Genomic DNA, 15293 nt, shown 5'->3' on the forward strand with positions numbered 1-15293 from the left:
CCTTCCTTCTACTGCAGTTCATTCAGTTTTTAATATTTGTAAATTAGAGACAAAAAAGTTGTTTTTTTTTTACTTTTTCGTTCTTTTTTAGTGAGGCTGAGCATTTTTCCTGTGTTTAAGAACTATTTATCTTCTCTTTGATTTTACTTGTCATATATCTTTGTCTTTTTTTTTTTTGCTACTTTGAATTATTAAGGGATAGCTAGTTGTTTTTTTTGTTTTGTTTTGTTTTTTTTAACTCAAATCTATTGTGGCTTCCTAGCCTTGCTCTATGCAAAAATTACATATAATGTCTTAAATATTCTTCCGTAACTTTAAATTTGCATTCTATTTGATATGTGGTCATGTATATATCACTTTCTTTTTTAAAATTTTATGTGTACTGGTGGGCGCTGGACTTCTAGCATACCCATTACCCAAATAGTGAATATTGTACTCAATAGGTAATTTTTCATCCCTCACCCCCTTCCCAAACTCCACTTTTTTAGAGTCCCCAGTGTTTATTATTTCCATCTTTATGTCTGTGTGTACCCATTGGTTAGCTCCTACTTGCAAGAACATGCAGTATTTGATTTTTTGAGTTAGTTCACTGAGGATAATGGCCTTCACCTCCATCCCTGCTGCTGCAAAAGACACAATTTCATTCTTTTTTATGGCTGCTATCATTTTCTTTAATCCCTATATAGCTTGTGGCCTCACACCATTAACTAAGCCATTCATTCTTGTCCTGTTACCTTTGTAATATGTTAAATCCCTGTGTGTAAGCAAGCCTGTTTGAGGGTGCCAAAATATATTCATCTTTCTTTCCTTTTTTTTTTTTTTTGAGACAGAGTCTCATTTAGTTGCCAGGCTGGAGTGCAGTGGTGCGATCTCCACTCACTGCAACCTCCACCTCTTGGGTTCAAGTAATTCTCATGCCTCAGCCTCCTGAGTAGCTGGAATTACAGGCATGTGCCACCACACCCAACTAATTTTTGTAATTTTAGTAGAGACAGGGTTTCACCATGTTGGCCAGGATGGTCTTGATCTCCCGACCTTGTGATCCGCCTGCCTTGGCCTCCCACATCTTTTTTTCTATTTCATGAGGCAATATCATACTGTGGTAGTTGTTGTAACTTTGTAGTGTACTTCATACCAGTTGGTGTTCTTTCTTTCTAAGTTTTCTTGATTTTTCTTGTGCATTTGTTCTTCCAGATGGAACTTTGCCAAGTTGTAAGATTTTTAGTGAGGCTTTTAAATTTGAAAATAATTTTGTTCAATTTATGGGCTAATTTGGAGATAATTTATGTTTTTACAGCATTGATTACCTGTTTATACACATAATATATATTTTCATTTATTCAGACTTTCTTAAATGCTGTTCAGTAAAATTTTACAGTTTTGTTCATATAGGCCTTATGCTTTTCTAAGTTTGTTTTGAGATTTTATAGATTTGTTGCTATTTATTGTAAGTAAATTTTTTTCATCACTGTTGTTAAATTATTTTGCGTGTTCTAGGTAGACTATTTAGTCTTATCTGTAAGTTATAATTTTTTCCTAAGCCAAAATCTGTTTCTCTTAATTTTGTTACTCTAATTTTTTACCAAATTCTCTAGAATAATTCTAGGGTTTTGCCGTTAAGTGTGGTGTTTGCTGTTTTGTTTTACATAGAAAATTGAGGACATTACTTTTTGTATCTAGTTTTCCTTTGTTTCTAGAATTAGGAAAAATCAGGCCACCTTCCCACAAGTCTCCATTTTGAACTTCTGCAGTGTCTAGGTTCCAGGAACAGGAATAGGGGATAGGAGTCCATATGTTACCGTGCTGGTAAGGAAAGCTGTTTGCTCTACACTTAGCTGTGCTCTCTGCTTAGCACCCCACCTAGTACCCCAGCAGCCTGGAAGTTCTGGCCTTGACATTATAAGGAGACCTGAATGGGCACGCCCCAGTCTTACCTAGGTGAGGAGCCACATTCTGCCTCTGCACGTATCTGTACCAGTGACTACCTGTCTCTGACAGATAGCCCTTTCTCACAGGGGCCGTCATCATTAGTCATGTGGATGGTAGTTTAGACATTCTAGTGCATAATATGGAATAATAATAATTATACCTGACATATTAAATACTTACTGTGTGCCAGACACTGTTCTATTTTATATGTAATCATCTTTTAATTTTAAAAAAACTCATGAGGTAGGTATTGTGAATACCATTTTACAGATGAGAAAACTAAGACAAAGAAGGGGCTTAATAACTTGCCTAGGGTCACACAACCTAGTAGATATTGATTATGAATGCTCAGTAAATGATGCAAGGATGATAATGATTGGAGACAATTAGAAAGTGTACCTATTCAGAGTATTTGATTCTGGAAGCTTGGAAGTGAATAACATTTCTGAGAAAATAAGCATTACTCCCTGACAATGTCAGGTAAATGAGGTCTTGACTTTGACTCCACAGAAATTTATCTAGCAGCCAAATTGGCTGTTAATTGAAAATGGATCTGGGAAGAAGGCCTCAAAGGCATAGAGAATAACAATTTATCACATAAAAAAAGAGAAGGAAACCTTTCTAAATGGAATTCTCAAGCATGTATACATCCAAGGAAAAGGATTTAAAAATGTTAATATTCCAGAAAAGAAGTCAAGTTTTTGGTTTCTGTATTTGTTTCTGAGGCTTCCAAGAGACTAGGATTCAGTGTTTTCATTTGTCACATAGAATTAAAGGGTAAAACCTACATTGAACCCAGTTATGGGAAGGTAAATGGGAAAGAGCTATATTTCTGAAGCTGAAATTAAAGTGTGTTTTTGTTTCATTTGATAGGAAAACAGAAATCATAGTTTTTCAGTAATCAACAACACTTGTCAGTTTTTCTTTTTGAGATGTGTATTTTTTTCCCACCACCATTTTTTAACCTCATGCCTAAATATAATACAATAGCCTTTTAATTGGTCTCTTTGCTTCTTGTGTTTTGTTGTTGTTGTTGTTGCTGTTTTGGTTTTCTTTATCCATCCTGACCTGGTTGATAAGTGAAGTTAAAATGTCTATTATATTATGACATATCCCTGGTTTAGAAACATTCTTGATGTTCACTTAACAGGTTTATTTAAAATTGGATGTATTTTTGGAGGCAAAATCATTGTTTAAAGATTTTAAGCTTCATGACTTCTTCCTGCTTACTTTATTATTGTTTTTGTTTTTGTTTTTTGAGACAGGGTCTCACTGTGTTGCCCAGGCTGGAAAGCAGTGGCACAATCATGGCTCACTGCAACCTCGAGTTCCTAGGCTCAAGTGATCCTTCCCTGCTTCAGCCTCCCAAGTAGCTGGGACCACAGGCACATGCCACCATACCTGGCTCATTTTTTAATTTTTCGTGGAGACTGGGTCTCCCTATGTTGCCCAGGCTAGTCTCCAATTCCTGGGCTCAAGCAATCCTCCTGTCTCAGCCTCTCAAAGTGTGGGATTGCAGGCCATACTGAGCCACTGGGTCCAGGTGATCTGCTTAATTTGAGTAAAGAGATGAACATACTAAAACCCAATTCTAGCTAGGGTAAACAAAGGAAATATTCTAGAATATCTGTAGTTATATATGGAACCTGCAGTAAGTTGGAAACTTTGTCTTGGAATTGGGCAGGAACAAAGCATCTTGGAGGTCAGGAAGCAGAAACTGTTAATAGCTCTCCTGCAGCAGAAGCAGTTGTGTTAGCTTCTCATCTGCTCGGATGGAATGAACAGAAGTCAATTTCCATATCTTTAGCCCTCTGCTCAAGATACCAGTTCCAGAGTGGGAGCATCTGCTTGCTTTTGCTAGCCTTGCCTTCCTTACCTACTCACCCTTGGTACCAGGAGCATTCATGGGTCGGTCTGTTTCTAGTCTGTAGTTGTTTTTTGTTAAATTTGACATTATGAGCAATGTAGATAGTTTTGGATTGTGCTTAAAAAAGCCAGCCCATCCCTGACAGTGGAAGGAAAAATAAAAATAAATTTTTCTCTCTCTCTGTCTCATTTGTAGGTAGAAACAATAGATTCATGAAAAAGCCTCTACTCTGTCTGATATCTCACTGACATGTAGAATTTTGCGCTTCAATATATTCATTTTCAATACGGAGTATTTCAAAGAACATCTGTATCTTACTTAGCAACTGGTTTCTTCCCCCAACTAATTTCATTTTTCATGTCATTAATGGATTTTGTGTATGACTCCACCCTGTGGCATAGAACAGATATGAATATGTATATTCACATAGATATGTTATGAATCTATGTGCATATGTAGGTGCATATATATATAAACACTGTAATGGTTTTATGTGGCATAATTTGTCAATTTTTCATTTTTCAGTCTGATACATCATGACCCCTGAATCTCTTTTCTCTAGCTTTCTTGTATTTCTGAGCCTGAGAAACATAAACATCATCTTAGTTTCTTGGTATTCATCAGGCCTGTGGGATGGAATAACTATTATAATGTAGAGTAAAAGCTCATCAGGTTTTATGTCATGGGACAAATTACCTTTGTTTCTCACCTTTCTAATCACAGTTGGGGAGTTATGGGAGATGCTGAATTGGAATTCCGACATTGGGCAGTATGTTCTTCTCTGGGAAACTAGAAGTTGTTTTTCTACCAGGATAACATTTGGTTTCTGGGTACCATGTGTGTCTTCCCTTCACCCTGACTCTGATCTAAATGATCTAAATACTGATTGAACATACTCTGGGTAGTAATGATTTGGTATAAAAGATATGCTATTTCCAGAGTTGTCTTCACAACTGTTTGCCCTTCTAAAATTATCCCCTATTTTTCTACTATTTTGATGACTGAATGAGTACTTTCCAAAGATGATAAATGCAAGTTAAAAGCCAAAGTAGTAAAGTTGTAGGTGTGACGTCTGTGTTCCTTTTGACCTATAATCCGATTTCTTATAATTTGCCTAAAATTATAGTAAGTTGAAAAATGTATGCAGAAAGTTCATTTTAACATTCACTGCTTAGTGAAAATAGGAGAACAACCTAAATCTGTAGCAATAAAGTATCAAGTTCGTAAATTATCTGTACACAAAAGAATATTATGCAGACATCAAAAATAGTGGCATAGTTTTATGTTTAATGATTTGCAGGGATGTTTGTGATACAGAATAATGTCTGTGATGTATTATTAAATAAAAAGCAAATTGCAGAGCAGAATTTTTATGTTCCCATTTATGCAGAATTATATACTTATTTCTGCATGTGTATTCATGGAGCACTGTCTGGGAAGTATGTTAAAACGTTGGTTATAGCTAATGGCAGATTTGGAGATTTCTTTCCTTGCTAATTATTCATGCTTGGAACCAATACTATGATATTGAAATATATCTGTCCCTTTTTGGTGATTTTTATACCATATTAATGTAATTTTTAAGAAATTTTAATATCTAACATTTATGATTAATAATTATGGCTCTTGGATGATCTGTTTTTTAATTTTTATGTTACTGAGCCTGCAAAACATGAAGACCACAGTTGGTTTCTTAATATTGACTCTGCCACATTTCAGTGTCTTAGTATTTTAATTATGTCCTTAGCTTATGTCTTATTAGCACCTCTTCCTTAGCTTATATATTTTCTAAGTATAGGAGCTGCATTTGTTAAAGTCTATCTGTATATTACCTAGCATAGCATGTCTTGGAAGTAAACATTCTGTTTTGAATCCTCAAAAGTGAGATATATTCCCACTAATTTTGTAACAAATCATTTTGTACTCTATTTAGGTGTAGAGTTTGGTGCTCGAATGATAACTATTGATGGGAAACAGATAAAACTTCAGATATGGGATACGGTAAGTATAGGGAAAATGCACTGTATGATCTCAGTAAAGTTGCTTTATGAAAGTACATTGTATGTTTGTTTTAATGTTGTTATATGCCTGTTAAGGTTTGTTAGACACTAACTTCCTGCAGCCATGAGATGAAATGTGGTGCTGGAGTAGATTCGTTTTTCTTATGCGCTGTTTTCAATAGATGGGACCCGGGTGTTGGTGTTAGTGAGGATATCTGAGTGAATGCTCACGTTATGTGGTCTAAATTGAAATGCTCTAGAAACTGTATTTTTAAGAAAAACAATCAGCATGTCTCAAGTACACGTAGGAAGTAAAATAAGAATATCAATATTATACAATAACTTATTCTTCAAGCTTATTATTTTAAATATTTTGGTCCTAACAACTTGAAGTCATATGTTGCTCTTAATCCAATATCCTAATTCTGTCATACCGTTGTTCATTGAGTACCTATTATATGCCATACAATATTGTTTTTAATCGTGATTCCTCATCTGAACCATAATACACAGAAAATGATTTGAGTGACTGTTTTCTCTATTCTCCCATTTTAGATGCATAAAAGTGAAGTGATTGTATTGTATACATTGGGTGCCTTAAGGTAGCAATTTTCAAACCATTTTGTTTCAGAACTGCTTTATACTTTTAAAAATTAATGAAGACCCCCAAAGAGCTCTAGCTTATATGGCTTAAAGGTATTAATATTTACTGTATTAGAAATTAAAAATGAGAAACGTATCAAATATTCAATCATTAATTCATTTTAAATTAATAAATTACTTGTTAGGGTAAATAATACAATTGTAATGGAAACTATATTTTCCAAAACAAACAACTACATTTTTCTAGTGAGACTAGTGATGTCTGTCTGCTTAATAGAAGACACTGGATTCTCATATCTGCTTCTGCACTGAGCCTTACATATGTTGTTTAATTGAAGTATGTTAAGAAAATCCAGCCTCACACAAATAGTCATTTGGGAAATGGAGGACCACATGGACCCTTAAAGAGTCTGAGGAATTCCCAGGATCCTCGGATCACACTTTGAGAACCACTGCTTTAGGGCGTTAGGAAATAATTCTTCACAGAACCCCAGTTAAGAAAACCTGAAAGGTCTCCTGTTGTTGTCAAAGACCATATTCTCTAAACTGGTAAATGAGATATAAAAGACAGAGGATTTAATCATCATATACCTGTGGCCTGTTTTTCTTCAGTCACTCAGTCTTAGTTTCTCACTTGTCATGTGTAGTAGCCATTGAAAGAAGGAACCTTAGAGAACATCCAGTCTCACAGACTGGATTCCCTAGACCAAGCAAGTTACTGAAGGCTGCTGTGGAACCTGGATTTCCTGATCTTCCTATGTGTCACAGTTGTCCCTTAAATGATAACCCTACATGTCTGTCTTGTCCTGTCCTTGAATTGTCCACTCAACTCTGGGTTCTTGTGCTTTTTTGCCTCTTCTTCCTCAGTGAAGATTCATACTTTTACTATTTCTTAGGGATTTCCCATGTGAGTCTAAAGCATCTCAAAACTTTTGATTTGCATTCTCTCAGGCAACATCTCAAAACTGCGTGGAAAAGAGGAAAATAAAATACACAAAGTCCCTTTTTTCCTAGAAATTTAAAATTAATAATCTCCAACCAAAAAGAAATATTTTCTACTTCTGTATTAAAAGAGTTTCTCTCTCCTTGTTTTTGAGACAGGGTGTCTGTCACCCAGGCTGTAGTGCAGTGGCACAATCATAGCTCGCTGCAGCCTCAAAATCCTGGGCTCAAGCAGCCCTCCCACTTCAGTCTCCTGAATAGCTGGGACTACAGGCGTGCACCACCACACCTGGCTGAGTTTCTATCTCTTATTCAGAACTGATTTACATAAACTAAGTTACTCTTTTTAGCTTATAACCTTGTGTAACACACATCTTTGCATTGTGTAGTGTGAACCAGACTACTGTTATTCTTCAATAAACATATTTTTCATTTCTTATATTTTTGCATAAATACTTGCATTGCTTGAAGTGCCTTTTTTTTTTCTTTTCCATTTAAGACAACTAAGATGTCAGCTCTTTTGTGAAGCCTTTTTGACCCCCATGGGAATAACTTATTCTTCCCGTAGTATTTTGTGCATATATCTCTTGTAGTTCTGATCCCATTGTCATAGCTTTTTGTTCACATTAGCTACCCTTCTCAGAATAAGCATTATGAGAGAAGGATCCACCTATATCTTAGGCAGCTTTGTATCCTGCATTCTTAGCTTGGTGACTGATACATACAGTGTTTGGTAAATTTTAATGAATGAATAGAGAATCTAATTCTGTCTAAGCAACTTGTAGGGTCGCTGGATGTGTTCAGGAGATGTCATCTACTAAGTTAAAGTACACGGTTTTGAAAAGGAAAGGTTAATATAGTAATGATAATTATGTGATATTTTTGGCATAAACCACTTCACTGTCTGTAGGTTATTTTATTCACTTGTTCTTCTGTTCTTAAAGTAGTCCCTTAAATAATCTTTGTTTTTTGAAACTTGAGTAAGCCATTCATTTCCTAGTTGTCTGTTTTGTAGATTAACTCATCATGCTTTCTTTTGATAGAAGCCTGGTTTTTTGTGGCTGTTTTTTTGTTTTTGTTTTTGCTTGAGTTGATTTCTTTGCACAACAATAAACTTGCAAAAGAAATCTAAAATAATTTCTTTTGCTGGACAGTATGAGAAGGGAATAGAAGAAAAACCCGTGTTTGTGTTCCTCTAGGAGGGCAGAGGGCTTGTTTTCTTTCCTCTATTTCTGAGAGAGACTGTGGTCCCTTTAAAGACATCATAACGCCCAAGAAAGAATTCGACAACTTCCAACTTCTACATAGAGAGCTCCCGAGTGAATGGCCTGATCCAGATTTAAAGGACTGTTTAAAATAATTTAACTTATTTCTTTTGTTGTTTCTTGAGTCTTTGTCTTACAGGTTTTCCTCTTTTGTTGGATTTTTTTTTTTTTTTGGTTTTGAGACGTCTTACTCTGTTGCCCAGGCTTGAGTGTAGCGGCATGATCACAGCTCACTGCAGCCTCAAACGCCTGGCCTCAAGCAATCCTCCCACCTCAGCCTCTTGAGTAGCTGGGACTACATGTGCATCCCACCATGTGCAGCTAATTTTTTAAATTTTTTGTAGAGATGGAGTCCCGTTATGTTTCCCAGGCTGGTCAGGCTTTTCTCTTATTTTCATTGACTTTATTCATACTTTCATACCCAACTTCCAAAACTTTTTAATAAATGTAATCTAATACGCATTAAGATTGGTCTCACACTTAGTTTATATCTGAGTGAAACAGGATTTTCCGTACCATTAATGTGTGTCTATACATTTGGATAGTCATTTGCATTTTTGGTAGCAAGGGTTACGTCTCTTCATGGCCCAAGATGTTTACAAAACCATCCTAGAGTCCTTCAGGGGAAAATTAGCCAAATGTTGTTATTTGTTTCATCAGCCTTATAGGACTGAGGTTTTCTTAGTATCTTAGGAGGATCTTTGTCTTTTTTTTTTTTTTTTTTTTTTTTAGATGGTGTTTTACTCTTGTTGCCCAGGCTGGAGTGCAATGGTACAATCTCAGCTCACTGCAACCTCTGCCTCCTGGGTTCAAGTGATTCTCCTGCCTCAGTCTCCCAAGTAGCTGGGATTACAGGCGTGCACCACCACGCCTGGCTAATTTTGTATTTTTAGTAGAGACGGGGTTTCTCCATGTTGGTTAGGCTGGTCCTGAACTCCTGACCTCAGGTGATCCGCCCGCCTCGGCCTCCCAAAGTGCTAGGATTACAGGCGTGAGCCACTGCACCTGGCCTACAGGATGTTTGTCATTTTTATCTTCAAAAAATTTAAGGAGTTTTCCTTGCAAAATGTTCACATCCCCCACCTTTGCTTTCTTTTGCAAATAGTTAGGATAGCTGACAGCAGATACTCCTTGGAGGCCTTAAGGCCGTCAATCAGTTTCACAGCTGGAAGCAGTGATAAGAGTCTATCAGTGTGGCTCATGCCTGTAATCCCAGCACTTTGGGAAGCAGAGGCAGGCAAATCACGAGGTCAGTAGATTGAGACCATCCTGGCTAACACAGTGAAACCCCGTCTCTACTAAAAATACAAAAAATTCGCCGGGCGTGGTGGCAGGTGCCTGTAGTTCCAGCTACTCGGGAGGCTGAGGCAGGAGAATGGCGTGAACCTAAGAGGCGGAACTTGCAGTGAGTCAAGATCGTGCCACTGCACTCCAGCCTGGGCAACAGAGCAAGACTCCGTCTCAAAAAAAAAAAGTCTATCAGTGCCTCCCTTAAAGCACTGACACTTGGCCCTGTACTGAGTTACTTTTTTTTCATTTATTAAAAGCCAAAGCCAAACTGTAAATATTCTTCTTCTGCCAGAGGAATTCAGAGAAGAAACATATGTTGCCCCTGGTTTCTGTTCATTGGTAGAAAAAGGGCAGAGGTGTGTTCTCACTGTTAGACCATGGCCAGCCGTTACTGCCTTGTCCTGCTCTTGTTCTTTTTCTCTTACTTTTTCTCTTGCCTTCTATCACTCTTTCTGTTGCCTTCCAGCATATCCAAATACATTTGATTTCCCAGCCCCTCCAAAAAAATTTGTAATATGAATGTTTTAGTTAAGTTCATTTATCTACTCACCTTCCCTAGAAATATTTGTTTTACATGTCTTATATCAAGTAAGAGTTAGTGAAACTTTTGACAAAATTATATGAAAACTAATATGCTAAAAGTTTCTTCTCAGCAAATCGCAGGTATTTTTTTCTCCTTTGAAAAAAAGTGTTACTTTATACTCTTGACGTATTATTTCTAAAAATTGAATATTGTTTTGTTTGAATGCATCAGTAAGGATGGATGACCAGATGTAATGAGCCAGGGAGAGGACCTGGAACCCTGAAGGCTGGAAACAATCCTGCCTCCACTTCTGCCTCTCCTCTCTGTTCCCATTACTCTCACTTCCTTCCTCTCCCCCATCATCCTCACAGCCAGGAGTTGAGTGGCTTAGAGCTCCAACTATTCTGCCTCCTTAGGCAGCAATTCATCAACATTTTCTTGAAGAACTACAGGGACAGGAAACTGTCTTAGACGTTTCATTGTACTTTAGCGATTACCTCCCACCTGTGGTCTCCAGTTTTTCTTACATGGCAGCACAAAAAGAATCAGACGTCGGTAATCATATCCTATTTTATCTTTTTTCTTTTTCTTTTCTTTTTTTTTTTTTTTTGAGACAGGATCTTGCTCTGTTGCCCAGGCTGGAGTGCAGTGGTGTGATCACAGCTCACCACAGCCTCCAACTCCTGAGCTCAAGTGATCCTCTCACCTCAGCTTCCCCATTACCTGGGACTACAGACACAAGCCACCACTCCCAGCTAATTTTTTTTAAATTTTTTAGAGACGGGATTTTGCCATGTTCCCAAGGCTGGTCAGAAACTCCTGGGCTCAAGCAGTCTGCCCACCTTGGCTTCCCAAAGTTCTGGGATTACAGCGTGAGCCACTGCACCCAGCTAAGCCTTTTTTCCAAAGTAAATATCCTCAAATTTTTTAAAGCATTCAACTTCTACTGTTTTTTCTAGGTATTTCCACCCATTGTTACTTTTCTAGGATCCCACGGCTAAGTAGTGCAGGTTGACTTTTTCACCACCCTTGCTGTGGACACTAAGACAGCCTAAAAATCACTTTGATTCTGTGGACACTAAGACAGCCTAAAAATCACTGATCTTACTGTCACCCAGAATAGAAGTTTTGGACATGCATGTAGATTTCAAAATCTTTCCTCTCAATGATAGCAGTTCCTTGATAGAGGTCTGAATTTTTAAGATGAGTCTTTTAAGTAAAGTACCAGAGATTTAGTGCTTGGGCAAGGGACAGTTTATTTGGCTGTTTAGAAATCCTTCTTTCCTTCTTTTGGTTCTCATCTGTATTCTACATAGCTGGAGTTGTTTGATAAATAACTAGCAATGCAAGTAAGAGAAGTATTACTCTAACACTGATTCTCACAAATCTTAATTTTCTCACTTTATTGGCTCTTTGGGATCAATCCAGGTAACATATTTGAGTGCCTACTATAAATATACTTTAGTACTCTGAGTTAAGCTATCCCTCAAGGATAACTGAAGAGGAAAAAAGATAAGCATTGAATAGTATGTTCATTGTGTCTAATCAATAGTATTAGAACCAAATGACCACATGAAAGTGCTTTTGGATTTGTGAGGAGAAAAGGATAACTATGGGCTGTGGTAGACAAGCTTTCCCAGCTTTGTGAAAGAATTAGGGACTTGAGCTGGTCCTCAAAGGAAATGGAAATTGGATAGGTGGAGAGAGAAGAAAATAGTTTTTCAGGCAAGGAGTTAAGCAGAGGCACAAAAGCAGGAGTTTTCAGACTATAGACAAGATATCAGTAGAAAAAAATGGACTTGTATGAATAAGACTTTGATTGAATAAGAAAAAATTCATGTGAGACAAATAGAGATCTGATTCTCAAGAGCTTAGGACTTTAATTCAGGGTATTTAGAGATTTTTGAACTATAGCTTAATATGTATAAAGTTATGTTTTATAGGAGTAGAAGAGGTAAAGATGACTACTAGTTGCCAGCATGGTTACTACAAATACTGCTATTCACCAAAAGACTTAGATGCATGGGAAAGCCAATTTGGGGGATTCTTTATCTGGCAGTTAGAAATAAGTTTTAAAATTATGATGCAAAAGATCAATTTTGATTTGGCAATCCTCACGTGAAAGATGAAGGTGTAAGACTTCTTTTGCACAGATGTTCCATGACTCTGATTTAATATTAAGCATCACTAAAAATGAGCATGTTCTTTATCTCTTAGGCAGACTTGTTCTGCTTTACTTTTTTGTATCTCTGAGTATTTTGTGAATTGTTTTTTGTTTTGTTTTGTTTTGGAGACAGAGTCCAGCTCTGTCTCCCAGGCTAGAGTGCCGTGGCATAATCTCAGCTCACTGCAGTCTCCACCTCCTGGGTTGAAGTGATTCTCCTGCCTCAGCCTCTAGAGTAGCTGGGATTACAGGCACATGCCACCACGCCTGGCTAATTTTGTATTTTTTGTAGAGACGGGGTTTCACCGTGTTGGCCAGGCTGGTCTCAAGCTCCTGACCTCAGGTGATCCATCCGCCTTGGCCTCCCAAAGTGCTGGGATTATAGGCATGAGCCACCACACCCAGCTAATCTTGCGGATTTTAAAATAAATCTAACAGTTATGTTGTGAGCCAAGAGAACTTACTGTCCACTCTGGCCACTGCACCCTAAGTTTGTTTTGTGGTGCTGTTCACTTAGGCATCATTCCTGTTTGATGAAATGTGTTTTTCTTTACACTCTAAGCTACTCTCAGGAATCTTACTATTACGTACAAAGAATTTTGTATCCTTTTTGGTTTCAAGCTTCCAAAAATCCCTTTTAACCAACAGTTTATAGTGATATAGTGAAGAGGATCAAACACAACATTCACAATTCCTAAGTTAACTTTTTTTTTTTTTTTTGAGACAGAGTCTTGCTCTCTCACCCAGGCTGGAGTGCAGTGGCACAATCTCGGCTCACAGAGACGGGGTTTCACCGTGTTAGCCAGGATGGTCTCAATCTCTTGACCTCGTGATCTGCCTGCCTTGGCCTCCCAAAGTGCTGGGATTACAGGCATGAGCCACCACGCCCAGCCCTAAGTTAACCATTTTGTTTCACTTAAAACAACGTAGGTCAGTCCGAGTTTGGATAGTTATATATTCAAGTACTTTTTTTTTCCCCCCAAGACACAGCGTCGCTCTGTTGCCTAGGCTAGAGTGCAATGGCATGATCTCAGCTCACTGCAATCTCCGCCTCCTGGCTTCAAGTGATTCTCCTGCCCCAGCCTCCCGAGTAGGAGTAGCTAGGATTATAGGTGTGCACCACCACGCCTAGCTAATTTTTGTATTTTTTAGTAGAGATAGGTTTTCACCAGTTGGTCAGGCTGGTCTCAAACTCCTGACCTTGTGATCTGCCCGTCTCGGCCTCCCAAAGTGCTGGGATTACAGGTGTGAGCCACCATGCCCGGCCTAAGGTACTTTTTAAAAATCAGATTACTTTGCTTTAATACGTCAAGGTTGTTAACCTTTGGGCTAACTTTATTCAGTTAGTTGTTTTATAACAGTTTGTTTATAGTTAGAGAAGCCATAAGAGAATAGGCCAGAGTTGTGATAATTTTCAGATAAGTAAGTTCTCAAGAATTTGTAAACTATTCTGAATACTCATCTTTATTTATTATAAAATAATCATAGATCTTAAGATGCATAGCTACAGTCATAGTCTTCAGTGGGAATTGTGTTTTTTTATTTGCTCAAGTTTTTGTTTGATTTTGTAATGGACAGAAGTGTAGATTCAAATGTATTGTGTAAGTTATTTCCATATTGGAACATGTTTTGTTCTTTGTTCAGAAGGAATGAGAATGGTTATGAAAGTTTGCCTTTCTCCTTTTCCTAAATTTGTTTTGTCTTTTACTCTTTTATCTAGGCTCTGAACTGGAAATTTTAGATCTTATAGTAGTGCTTTTCTAGCAATGTGTTCATTTTAATTCATCCCACAGAATGTTCCTGGAGAGATTGTTTTAAAGGACTTTACCTTTGCTTAATGATCAGCCATGGACGATATTAGAGCTGTAAACCTGATTTTTATTTTGAACTAACAAAATACGTATCTTTTTTGTATTACAGTAGTTCCTCCTTACCCATGAAGAATAGATGCTAACACCCCCAGAAGATGCCTGAAATTGCAGATAGTGCTGAACTCTGTATATACTAGTTTTTCTATCCCATAACAGAGACAGCTGCAGTTTAAGCACCCTAATTTGAAAATCCCAAACTTTTTGAGCTTTCACATGACCCTCAGAGGAGATGCTCTTTGGTGCGTTTTGGATTTTAGTTTTCAGATTAGGGATGCTCAACTGATAAGTATAATGCAAATATTCTAAAATCGGAAACACTTCTGGTTCAAAGCATTTCGGATAAGGAGTGCTCAACCTGTGCTAAGTGACTACCAGGCAGGTAGTGTAGTGTAAACAGTGAAGATAGACTGGACAAAGGGATGATTCACATGCCCAGCAGCACGGAGCAGCAGGACAGTGGGAGACTTTTATCACACTACTCAGAAGAGTGTACAATTTAAAACTTAGGAATTATTATTTCTGGGCTTTTCCATTTAATATTTTCAGACTGCAGTTGACCACCAATAACTGAAACCTCAGAAAGCAAAACCTCAAATAAAGGGGAACTACTGTACCTAACACAGAATCCTTTCTTGATACATAGGATTTACAGTGAAATTAATCCCTAAAGATCTAGTCCTTAGTTTTCCTGTGCTAAGCAGTGAAAGAAGATATTTCCTGCCAGTGTGCCTTCAGAAGAGTGAATTTGGCCTGGAACAGTGGCTCACACCTGTAACCCCAGCACTTTTAGGAGACCGAGGCAGGTTGATTGCTTAAAGTCCAGTAGTTTGAGACCACCC

General features: G+C 37.6%; 1 protein-coding gene across 2 annotated transcripts in view; it reads left to right on the plus strand.

Moving 5' to 3' along the window:
* RAB2A (RAB2A, member RAS oncogene family) overlaps nucleotides 1-15293 on the plus strand; it is a 107488-nt gene that overhangs the window by 52028 nt on the left and 40167 nt on the right. For both annotated transcript variants that reach the window (XM_033203225.1, XM_033203226.1), the window contains exon 3: nucleotides 5730-5797. In XM_033203225.1, the coding sequence (XP_033059116.1) occupies nucleotides 5730-5797 (68 nt within the window). The remainder of the gene's footprint in view (nucleotides 1-5729; nucleotides 5798-15293) is intronic.

Source organism: Trachypithecus francoisi, unplaced genomic scaffold (assembly GCF_009764315.1).
Source record: "Trachypithecus francoisi isolate TF-2019V2 unplaced genomic scaffold, Tfra_2.0 Lachesis_group7, whole genome shotgun sequence".
NCBI classification, from domain to species: Eukaryota; Metazoa; Chordata; class Mammalia; order Primates; family Cercopithecidae; genus Trachypithecus; species Trachypithecus francoisi.